The sequence below is a fragment of the Gasterosteus aculeatus genome, chromosome 9 (genome assembly GCF_964276395.1).
Source record: "Gasterosteus aculeatus chromosome 9, fGasAcu3.hap1.1, whole genome shotgun sequence".
In the NCBI taxonomy this organism is placed as follows: domain Eukaryota; kingdom Metazoa; phylum Chordata; class Actinopteri; order Perciformes; family Gasterosteidae; genus Gasterosteus; species Gasterosteus aculeatus.
Genome location: NC_135696.1, coordinates 6,483,259 through 6,495,707, shown reverse-complemented (window position 1 = coordinate 6,495,707; position 12,449 = coordinate 6,483,259). Strand labels below are relative to the sequence as shown.

The following is a 12,449-nucleotide window of genomic DNA, read 5'->3' as shown; positions in this document are numbered from 1 at the left end:
GGTTATTGATCTCGACTCTGGCAAGTGTGATTAGTGTTTACAGTACTTTTAATACAGCGTGTCACCCAGTTCCCCAAAACGTTTGTACAAATGTTCCAATCATGAAGATCCAGGAGAAACAAACTACTGCAACTGGAGGTCATTTTTGATTAGACTGTGTACATATTCAATGTAAAATACTGACTTGTTTGGTGTGATGTTTTGCGTCTTCACCATCGCATATGTAAGCAGTTTGTGACAAAGGGTCAAACACTTTTCTCCTTAGTGGGTTTTATAAGGAAACAATATTGGTTGGTTTTGTAATAATGAATACTATTTATTTCCCCAGACGCTGAGGTTTGTGACAGGTAGTAAGTGTCTAAAATATATTATATCTATAAATCTAAAAATAAATAAATCTATATATTAATTAAAATGGAAGCGAAATCATGCGTATCGTCTTACAGACAATGCTTTTTTGGGGGGGTGGAGGGGGGCTCGGGATTTGGTGTTATGCTAATAGCGCGTTTGAATGTGAGCGTCCCCCCTGACAAAGGGAGAAAGGAGAGGGGGATGGTGCACAGGAACACGAGGGGGGGGGGAGTCTTGGTGGGCGTGGCCACGGCGGCGAGGGCTTCCTGCTCGGCCGAGCACGTGGTTCCGCGTCCCTGCTCCTCTGTCAGTGTGTGTGAAGGTTCCCAGCCCTTCTCTCACTCCTTCTCCCCGCCCGTCCTCCCGTCCAACACGGCAGACCCTCTCCTGTCTGTACACCGTCCCACCCGCCTGCCACCTCCCCCTTCCTCCTCCTCCTCCCCCGCCTCCTGCCGCCACGCTTTCCTTCTCCTCCTTGCGACGGCTACCGGGACTACCGACCGCCAGGCCGCGGTCCCTTCAACGCGTACCCGCTCAGAGAGGAAGAGAAAGCGAGAGAGAGAGAGAGAGAGAGAGAGGGGGGAGCGGTGTGCGACGAGTGAGTGAGTGAGTGAGAGTGCGTGTGCGCGCAACCGGTCCACCCGTGATATTTCTGCCGCTATCCCGCCTCGTTCCTCTCGGTCATGACGCTGGAAGCGATCCGCTACCGCGCGGGGTCTCTGCAGATCCTCAACCAGCTGCTGCTGCCTCACCAGACCGCGTACGAGGAGCTGCGCTCGGTGCAGGACGCCTTCGAGGCCATCAAGTGCATGAAGGTACGGAGCCCCTTTCTCTCCTTTCTCTCACTCGCCACCCCCCCCTCCTCCCCCCTCCCCTATTCCCCTCTCTCCCACTTGCCAGCCGCCGCCCCCCCCCCGTCCCCACTGCTTGTGCATTTATAGCCGTCGTGCATGTTATTTCTTTTTTCTTTTTTATTGGGTCTTTTTGTGTTGCCAGACGCTGTCCGCCGTGCTCCCGCTGCTGTTGGCCTGTATTTTTGTTTTGGATGCACCTGCAGCACTCTTCTCTTCCCCACCCCACAACCGTCCTTTATGCACAGCCTTCACATTATCATGTGCAAGTGCGACAAACTAGGCATCTGCACACGGTCACCCACCCGTGGAATTCCATATGCCCCCTCCCTCTTATCTCTTTGGGAGAAATTATTGATGAATTATTAATGACCTTTGCCAGGGTTTTTTGTTCCCGTTCGGCGCCCCCAGCTCATTTCTCCCTCCACCCATAAAGACGGGTAGACGGGAGGGATGCTGATAGTTGAATGATGTTCAAGCGCCCAACAGCTGGGGACGTTTTCATAGTTTCACTTATCAGGGCCGAGCAGATCTTCACTCTTTTGTCCCCCTGGGTTTCACACACAGGCGGCAGCTACGTGAAGGAATGTTCCATAGGCAGACGGGGTGATGTCATGGTAATAACGGAGTCTAATGTCAGAGAGAGAGTGAGACATCAAGACCGATGATTTCATTTTGGCTCATTGATCAACCACTTACAACTCTGTAGAGGAGAGAGATCATAAATCCTCACTGAAACAGGGAGAGACGTCTGCTGGAAGTTTGCACAGAGACCAAAGACGAAGACTCGCCCCATGTGATGCTAGCTTTCCTCTTCCTCCTCCAGGTCCGCGGCGCCCCGGCCATCGCCATTGTCGGTTGCCTCAGCCTCGCTGTGGAGTTGCGGGCAGGTGCCGGGGGTGACGACCCCGTGACCTTCATCAGAGAGTCTCTGTGTCATCTGACTTCAGCCCGTCCCACGGCCGTCAACATGGGCCGCGCCGCCCGCGAGCTGATGGAGTTTGCCGAGAACGAGAGCATGGAGAAGAACTCTGAGCAGCTCAGAGAAAGGTGGGCTGGTTAGAGGGAGATCTCGCTGCACGCCGCGTGTTGTGGTTGGTTTGTGGCCCTTCGATTAAAGGACGGGTTTAAATACTTCACATCACCACTTAAAATCACCATCCTTGTTTTAGAATTGTATTGTATTTAACTAATTTTTTTTTTTTTTTATCAACCCCCGACTTTGTCAGGGGTGAATAAAATGAGGACATTCATGGAACCATGTTTGCCACAAACGCTCATTTTGGGCCTAACCCCCCATGTCTGTAAATGAGTCCTTGTTTAGAGCACAAATTAATTTATTAACTTCTCAGCCGTCCTACTTTTCCATTTCCACTGATGTACTGGTGGTGCTCAGCAGGGAGGATGAATAATGTTGGCTAGTAAACATGCAGACCATGTTTGCTAAATGCCTGTATTTTATGAAAATTACACAATTGTCACCCAATTCCTTGAATTTCAAAAAGGTAAAAAAAGGAGGTCGATGGTCACTTCATCAGCACTGAGCATATATGGGTTACTTGGCATATAAAACCTACTCTGTGAATTAAAATGATCGGAGATTGTGCCTTTCTTGTGCACAAGTTAGCCGCTGAGGCACCAATTCCAAGCTGCGTTTTTTTTTTTACAACAACAAAAGTTATCAGATCACATAAATGGGTAAATTACAAAGTGCACACTATGTCAGTGGCGACTGTTGGGTGAAGAGTCCACCTTGAATAATGTTGTTTTTGCAGTATTCATTTGCTCAACAGGACTGTAGATTAGAGCGACACATTTAGGCCAAACGGAAGACGAGCCGAACGTTTATGAAGTTTAGACAGAGATTCCGTGGCAGTCATGTTTTAATCATAGATAGTGTTGTGTGTGTGTGTGTGTGTGTGTGGGGCGCTCAGCTGATTCTGCAGGCTGGATAAACGCAGGCTCGGAGACCGATCTCACCAACCCACATTCGATGCAGTTGCTCCGTCGGTGTCGTTATGAAAGCTGGTGTTTCTGAAATGAGTAACTGAACAGCGGGCAGGCAACTCTACCCCACAACAGTCCCTCATTTTGGATCACATGACAAAAGATTCAAATAACTTCCACGCAGAGCTGTATACCAATTGTTAAATGTGGGGGAGAGCAGCAATCTCCACCACTAGCTGCCCTCATCCCTCCAAGTTGGATCGATGCTTTGGGGATTGAAACCACTCTGAACTTCCTCTCGTCTTAAGCAGAAGATGTGCTGCTGAGTGGTGAATCTGTGGAGCTTAACGCAGCACAGCAGAGATGCGGGTCCTGTTAACGGCACTGAGAATGTTTCCCTCTGGAGCCGTACTGTACCACAGGCAGTTTACCAGAGAATGCATTGCTTCGTATGTCATTAGGATGCTGGAGAGTGACGCTTGGAGCTGTGCAGAGTGTAGACGTAGCGCGGACGCGTGGGTCTTGAAACTTGCTCGGCGTTGGGTTGCACACTTTGTTAACCAGGTGGCTCCAAAGTAGTAAGAAAATCGATTAAAAAAAAACATTTATGCGGGACGACGAGGTTAAAAAAAGCTAATTAGACAAAAGTCTCACAGAGAATCCGTGGTTGGGACAAACAGAAACGTTTAGACATATTGTAGCTGCGGAATTGATGGACACATTAGGTCCACGGTGGCAGATGGAGCCTCCTCTCAGTTCTCTTCTGGCCTCCCTCCCGCAGTGTAATTGCCTGGATCGAAGACATGCTGGAGCGTGACGTCAATGACAACAGGAAGATCGGTAACTATGGCGCCCAGCACATCCTGTCTGGCGTTCCGAGGGCCTCTGTGACCATCCTCACACACTGCAACACCGGCTCGCTGGCCACGGCTGGATACGGGACCGCTCTCGGTAAGCCTGGAGCCGCTGGTGTGAGAAGAGAGGTGCCGCCATCTTTATGGCACCAAAACTGTAATAAGGACTGTGTCTGTGCGTAGGTGTGGTGCGAAGCCTCCACGCGCTGAGCAGGCTGAAGCGCGTCTACTGCACGGAGACGAGGCCGTACAACCAGGGGTCCAGACTGACCGCTTATGAGGCTGTGGCCGAGGGAATCCCCGCCACGCTTATCACAGACAGCATGGCCGCCCTCACCATGAGAGAAATGGACATCACAGGTGTGTGTTTTCTTTCTTTATGTTATTTTTTAAGTTATTGCGATGTCTGGTCTCTTGTTCCAGACTTCCCTCTTTTATTAGCACCGACCTTCTTTGCATCGTATTCTCCCTCCCAGCTGTGGTGGTCGGTGCAGACAGGGTGGTCGCTAACGGCGACACGGCCAACAAGGTGGGCACGTACCAGCTGGCCATCGCTGCAAAGCACCATGGGATTCCCTTCTATGTGGCCGCGCCCAGCACATCGTGCGACCTGAGCCTGGAGAGCGGCAGGGACATCATCATCGAAGTGCGTCCCTCTGAGGAGCTGACCAGTATAAACGGAGTCCCCATTGCTGCCCCAGGTAAGACGTACCTGGGTTTTGTACAGCGGGGGGAAGGATTTAGGTCACCTGCAGTGTTGGTATCGGAGATAAAGAGGCTGCACATAGAAGCAACACTTCTCATATACTATCTAACGTTGTTCACGAAAACTTTTGATGTTTTGGGTGACTTTCTTTATTGGTTTGTCAGGAAATTTACGATGCACGAGGTATGACTTAAGAACAGTTCGTAGTCAGCGTCTCAAAGTATTTCCCTGGCCACAGTTTCTAATATTGTAATACTATGAATTGTGGGTAAAAGGAATTTATACAACTGAGTTCAACTGAATTGAACCCTGTCAGCCCAGTTGACCAACCACAACGTCTACGATTGTCCACTCCTTGAGTAACGTAATTGCAGAGACAGACAGACAGACCTCGATACGAGTACCTCGTATCATAATGTTAGTCTGCCGCATGCTGTCTTAAGTGGTACGTTGATCTGGAGCGAGCTCCGTTGTAACATGCTCATCAACAGTTAGCTCGCATTGTATGCTATGGGGACGCTAACTCACATTACGCCTGTATGCTGTCCCCCCTGCAATAAACAGGTAGAGCCAAAAAGCAAAGGCAAAAAAAATCAATGTAAAAGAAATACTAATTGTAGGTATTTCTTTTTAATTTCTTTTTAACTTTTAGCGTCCTGTTTTGAATGTCTTAGGCTCTTTCCTTATCTGATAGGTAGTTTCAAATAATCGATTTACTTGATTATGTCAAAATATATTACAATGACTTGAATACGTTTTAATTCAGTTGTATTGACAGGAATTAGTGGGTAATTCCCTTGGGCAAAGTGTGCAGAAATGCACACCTAAAGGGCTTAGAATTTCTGCCAGAACATTAAACATTTGGCTATTTGACGGTGGGTCACAACGAAACCCTCAGACTTTGCAGGAGTGCGCCTCAGCGTCAGGAGTGTGGAGGTTGGGATCGGGCCTTCATGTGTGCACATAGTTAGTTTAGTTTAGTTTGCTATCGCTGAATTGACTCATTTGATCCCTAATTGCCAGAGCAGAGAGATGCTCGGTGGCAACACAGTAATTAAAGAACACCTTTAATGAGCCCAGTGTCCCACGGAGGAGAGGAGGATGGGTGCTTGAACATTACGTTTCCCTCTCTCGTCTCACAAGCTTGTACATGGCACTTTAAAAAGGAATTTATAAAACTGACTGAGTTATTTAGACAGATCCCCACTTAATTAAAGCGTTAACAAGTGTTGCCAGTGTTGCAAAGGCCTGAAATAAGGAATGTCATTTTGATCCAATTGAATTAGCTAAATTACATAATGGTTGATTATAATAAATGGCTAAAATAACTGCGTTCAAACATGTAATAAATAAAAATTGGATGCATAAAAATGGATAAAACATTTAAATAGCCTTAAGTAACAGATAGCTGTTGAACTTGCTAGAAAAAAAACAAGATAAATGGTTACCTGAGATACCTCAAAGAAAATATAAATGGCTGAAAGAAGTCGTAGGCTGGGTTGGACTAGTCCCAAAAATGACCGCCTAACCGCTTTCCCTTAACCTCTGGAAGATGGTTAGGAGAATTCATGAGGAGTCAGGGGAAGACAACCGCGGTGTTTAGGGAATTCACTGAGTTACCTTGTGATCAGGAGACTCATGTTTGTGAAAATCAAAATTTAAATATTGCCGCCACAAGGAATCGTGGGACGGAATGATCTCCTTTCCTTTCGTAAAGAACGGTGCGGTGGTTCCTATGCGAACAGAGCTGAAGTCACTCATTTGGGAACCTGCCTGAACAAAACGGACTGTAGGTCCTTTGTGTAGCTGCAGCGGCGGTCTGTGGGTACCACTGATCTGTAACCACGCCAGTCACTCCTGACCGTTTCCCGCAGGTATCGAGGTGTGGAACCCGGCGTTCGACGTGACCCCTCACCAGCTCATCACGGGGGGCATCATCACAGAGCTGGGAGTCTTCCTCCCCTCTGAGCTGCAGGCAGCGCTCACCGGCCGCCTCACCGCCCTGTAGAGCCGCTCAGCGCCACCAGCTGGTCCGTGTGCACCACTGCACCTTAACGCCGCGCACTGAAAGACACTCTCATTTCACACACACGCACATGCACACACACACCATCATTGTTGTGGTTTAGTTTTGGTCAAAGCACCGTCACTGTTACATGTCAGTGGTGCACACAGAAGGAGAAATGTTCTTCAGCCTGTCTCTCTCTCACACACACACACACACACACACACACACACACACACACACACACACGCATACATTCACTGCAGGGAGTTTTTTTGTCCCTCTTTTTTTCTGTGATCTCACCATTTCACCTTTCATTCTTCTTGCCATCCCTTTATTTTTATAAGTGGCTTCTGCACCACCTGATTGACAAAGTCAACCACAGAAATTCAATTTGGCAAAAAAAAAATATTATGAGGTCATTTTTAGTACAAACTAATACAATCCCAAATCTGTTTCTTTAATTTCAGAGTAGTGGCTTTTCATTAGCTGTGGTTTCTGAAATGCTCCTACCCACTTGTAAATATACATATTCTCGCCGGCAGTGTGTACATATGTAGAAAATTTAACCCCTGCTAGTGAAAGGTACTGCTATTTTAACCAAAAATGTGGTTGTTTGAGAATTAAATTGGACATAAAAATGTTATATTAACATTTCATTTATTTTGTTCTGCCTAGAATCTTTTTTAGAAAAATTATCCAAATTTTTAGCTCCTAAATACGTTTTCACAAACTGATCTTAGTGACATAATTAATGGTATTTTGCTCTAACTTTTTACCCCGTGCAGCAAAATTTTGAATTGACCTCGTAAATCGGTTGAAGCTTATGAAAAATACATGACTGTATTTAAAACTCCTTCCTTGTTTGTAATTTGCTACTCCCAGTTGTTCTGTATCATAACACACCTGTATTCCCATAATGTACTTGTGTGTGTATATATATATATATGTAGCCATAACTATTTAGGCGCCATACAGATATAGTTCTCATTTTGCACCGGATGCTCTGTAAGGTGGGGTGTGGGTTGGGGGGGGGGGTTGTGTAATTTTTTGCCATAACAGCTTTTGCTGTAATCTCAGAGGTCTGTTTTGCTGTTGTATTTGTGTAAAACAGGCATCACCATTAAATGAATAGTTCACACCAAAATCAAAATGTTTGGTCATCTGCTCACTTGCATGTCAGTCGAGACTTAACTAATGTTTGTCCACAACAAATACTAGCTTGAGGCTTATCAAGTTATTTAAGACAGCCGAGGAAAAAAAAACAATATAGCAATCAAATTTCAACTAAACATCTTGATGTAGGTAGAAGCGCTGTGCTTGCCACTGAGGGTGTGTTTAACTAGGTTGGATTCAGAACAACATGTATTATTAAGCTCTATATGTTTCACGTTTTGGCTTCTTTTAATTCATCTTTGGTCTTTAACTTTACTGTTTCGACTCCCTCTCACTGCAAACCTCAACTTCTTAATCTCATGAAACGTTGTGCTAAAGCCGCTTTACCTGTTTAGCACCAAACAACTGACAGACGTAGTGAGGAGCTTCCTAGTTTTCATTCTCCTCAGGAGTTGGTGGAGACCAGATGAGAGATTGATTAACTGTAATAAATGGGTTTATGTCAGCCGATTGTTTATGAATATTACTGAAAATGAAGTATGTGGCTGTTTCCACAAGATGTATTAAATTAAGAAACCGAACACAAATGCCTTAACTTTATAGGTGGTAATATGTTAATGTTGTGTTTAAACCTTGTTGAGCTGCCTACCAGTGGCCAGAAAGTGCAATTCACAGAGACATTATGCCGGTGTTTGGGAAAAACATGTCTTTATTTTGAGGTGAACTATTCCTTTACGATGATGAGTTTTTATCCACTCTGCATATCGGTGTGCAGAGAGCTCTGCAACACACACACACACACACACACACACCGAATGTAATATTCACATCAAATTCACTTGCTTTAGATTTCAGAGACTGTCACCTGTTCAGAATGTGTTTTGACTGTTTGAATTAATCGGTAAATGGTAATCTGTTTTCCTCCAGACAGACTGGTTTAACTCTTCTATGTCCTGAAGATGGTAGAAAAACAAGTCAGTTAAATTAACAGAAATTGGAGTAGTAACTAGTAATTTACATGCTTACGCTACTTCAAAGCAAAAATGCAGCCTTACCTTATCAGGCTCACATTGCAGTAACTTGTTCTAAAGCCTAACGTTGCCCTCATATTTAACCGTAACCGGTAGACCATTATTGTATACGGCCTATGACTGAGTTACTGCACTTTTGTCTCGTGGTTAGGGACGGCATTTGTTTATTCCCAAAGGATCCTCCTGAAATGTCTTTAAACATGTTGCTCTGTATAGGACGCACCTACCTGCTGCACTGAATGTCACAGGGCCACACTGGGAGGGGGGCCCACACTGCCCACTGCCTTAGCGGTGCACCATCAATATAAGGTGATGGGAGCATGTAGCCCCTCGGTCCTTCCTTTGCCCCGGTTGATGTTGTGTGGCCGGACCATCACAAGTCCACAGATATCGGAGAGCTTGGTCAGAGATTTGGCAACATAGCCGCCCTGACCTCAAACACTGCCCTTGTGGACTTCCTTAATTATTTTTAACAAGTGACAAATACGCTACTTTACAGGACACTGAGTTCCAGTGTCCAGTGACCATTTAAAAAAAGCTTAGTCAATACTAATTGCAGTGTCCATATTCTAATCGCCCTTGCTGTAAGATAAGCTTATTTCCTTCTTTGCTTTCCCTCTTCCCCCTCTTAGTCCTCTGTCCACCCATCAAAGCTCTACTCACAGAGATGCTGTTAAGTCATACAAAGGCATAATAGACACTTGTGCATTGGACTATTATTTCTTTTGTACAGTTAAAGACATCACTTTTTCGGGTGGAAACTTTAGACAATGTTCCAGGTGTATGTAGCAACTTTGTGGCTGTCAGACCCGCCGGGTCTCTCTTTCATAATCTTTAAGAGGTATGATATTTTTGTTTGTCCGTACATCATGATCATAACTGTTTGGCTGTGTTTTTATTTGATTTTATGACATTGTGATTCCTAGTAACTAGGCCATTAAGTACACCACACTGGGGAGGCCTCCTCAACCATACACACTACCTCAAACACTGAAATGCATGAACAGATGCACTTAACATGCCGGGCTGCAGCAAAGCAGATTGACAGATGGTAGGAAAAAGAATCTGGAGGAAATGTCCCCATCTCACTAATGTTTGTATCTTGAACCCAAAGTGACAAATCACGTGTGGGCGATGCTTTTAGTCTGCAGGAGTAGCCTAGATTTAGGTCGATGCGAAGTATTGGGTTGCTGCTGAATTATTTCTGCATTACCCTGTTTTTAAAACCATGCTTTTGAAGCAGCAGTAATATAGTACTCTGTTTAAAAGATTTTCCACCAAACTCAGGACACCAAACACACGCCTATCAAAGGTGCCAAAATTGGGTGCTGCTTGTCACGCACTTTTCACTTGGATTTATTTCATCAAAGCAGGTGTGTGTGTATTATTCTCAATGATTAGTATGGCCTGCAGTTACCATGGAAGGAGTGTTGTTCAGATGGCCTCTTTAAGTGCAGGTATGCCATTGTTGTCACTTTCCATCCATCCATTGTCAGACCGCTTATCCTGCACACAGGGTCGCGGGGGGGCTGTAGTCCATCCCAGCCAACTTCGGGCGATAGACAGGGTACACCCTGGATTGGTCGCCAGCCGCCAGCCAATCGCAGGGCAACACAGAGACACACAACCATTCACACTCACATTCACACAACTATGGGCAATTTAAAGTCCCCAATTAACCTGATCCCCAGAGCATGTCTTTGGACTGTGGGAGGAAGCCGGAGAACCCGGAGAGAACCCACGCAGACACGGGGAGAACATGCAGACTCCACACAGAAAGGCCAATCGAACCCAGGACCTTCTTGCTGTGAGGCGACAGTGCTAACCACCACGCCACCGTGCCGCCCTTGTTGTCACTTTATCTGGCTTAATTTATTTAATGTGGAAATGGTTCCGAACTGGATTTTTAAAAATATATATGTACATGAATACAATGCTGTAAAGTGCGGTCATGAATGATGAGATTTCTCTTTGACATCAATAAAGTAAAAAGCGTGAAACCGCAGAGAAAGGAGTTGTGTGTGTGTGACGCCGACGCGCCTGCAGGTGGCGGCCGTGAGACAACGAGGGAAGACGACCGCCATTTATAACCACGAAGAGCAAGAGCCGCCTCGTTATTTCTGGGTAGGAAAAATGGCTCAAGGCACCAAGAAGTTTAAAGCTCAGCGGCCGGGATCCACCAAAAAACACCAACAAAACAAACCGAAAGGACTGAAGAAAGGAGGTATGATGCTAACCTCGTTTCCTTCTCATTGAATGTCCAAAAGGGCGAGAAAACTGACGTGACCCGCATTGAAACGCGTTACCAAAGCCACCGGTGTTTGAATATTTACAATGTAATAACTAGGACATGACTCGATAACGTTTGTGCTCCTTGCTTCAAAATACTGTATTTGTTGTTAAGCTCAGCGACGGATTAAGCTAAAGACCTTTAAGCCACGTGAGCTGTGACGCAGGCAACGTAACCGTTTTACGTTAGTTGAATTAACGTAAAGTGACTCCGTTTAACGTTACATTCATAGTCAAAATAACTCCGACGTCACTTCATTTGTTTGCTATATTATGTACAATTGTGTTTTTTAACAGTAATGTTATTAACTGCAACCGTGAGTGCGGTGAGAAGTATTATAACGTTATTTATTACAGGCTTTCATGGCTCTGTTTAGGAAAACAAGGTATTGCCGTAACTACAGGTACGTTAGTTGGCAGCGCAGGTACATCTAATAGCAATAACTGTTGTCAGTATATGGTGACACTTCTTTTATCTTTCATTAGTCTAATTGTTAAACTGCTGGCAATCATATTTTCAAATTGGATAACCGATGTTTTTCTTTTCGTGAAGCGAGGACCATCGCTCCCAAGAAGGCTCAAGTTGTTGAGCAACAGAAACTGAAGAAGGTGAGGACACGTTCAACAAGATGCGTCAATTTTTGTCTCTCTCACTTTCGCATAAGCATCTCCCAGTAAGTGCGTCAGTGAGTCTGAGCGATTATCGTAATCACACATGACCGCTTTCCTCTTAAGGGTTTAGAGGTGGCCATCAGGAACAAGATTGAGCAGGACGTCACCCACAAGGCGAGCTTATGCCTCCACAAGCCGCTGAGCGTGGTCAAAGGAGCCGAGGGGAGAGGCAACCCAGAAGGAGCAGCCCATCCGGGAACCAGCTCCAAGTAGTGCTGGATAAACCGACCCGAGGATGAGCGGGCTAAACCCGGAGGGCTTACTCGCGGCTTCCGTGAACAGCAATTGTTCCTGTGAGTCATATTCAGGTTGCGTTCCGGTGCTGTTTTCAATCCCCGACGTTTCAGCGGATTTGAGGCTGGAATAGTCAGAAGACTTCTTCAGTTTCAATCATGTATATGTATAGAAATGTATAGATTGAGACAAACATTCTGGAAAGAATAGACTGGCATAAACCTCTAATAGAGGGCACTGGACATCTTTATTGACTCTCACAAGTTGTAATTTGTTTGCTTGTTTTGTTGTTGTTGTAAAGCCGTTGATTAAAACAGGTTATTTCATTATAAAACTCAAATAATGGGAATTCGTCCGATTATTCAAACTCCCCCACAAGCCACAGACGGCTGT

The 12,449-nt window shown here is 45.5% G+C and overlaps 2 protein-coding genes across 2 annotated transcripts; both read left to right on the top strand.

Annotated features, from left to right (window-relative positions):
* Positions 1–248: 248 nt before the first annotated feature.
* Positions 249–7,861, top strand: mri1 (methylthioribose-1-phosphate isomerase 1). The gene is made up of 6 exons (XM_040185883.2): positions 249–1,166; positions 2,029–2,252; positions 3,931–4,100; positions 4,187–4,363; positions 4,480–4,704; positions 6,584–7,861. The coding sequence occupies exons 1-6, from the start codon at positions 1,035–1,037 to the stop codon at positions 6,715–6,717; spliced, it is 1,062 nt and encodes a 353-aa protein (XP_040041817.1). The 5' UTR covers positions 249–1,034; the 3' UTR covers positions 6,718–7,861.
* Positions 7,862–10,910: 3,049 nt separating this feature from the next.
* On the top strand, positions 10,911–12,396 carry c9h19orf53 (chromosome 9 C19orf53 homolog). The gene is made up of 3 exons (XM_040185941.2): positions 10,911–11,085; positions 11,704–11,759; positions 11,886–12,396. Exons 1-3 carry the CDS (start codon positions 10,995–10,997, stop codon positions 12,033–12,035), a joined length of 297 nt encoding a protein of 98 aa, XP_040041875.2. The 5' UTR covers positions 10,911–10,994; the 3' UTR covers positions 12,036–12,396.
* The last annotated feature ends 53 nt before the right edge of the window (positions 12,397–12,449 follow it).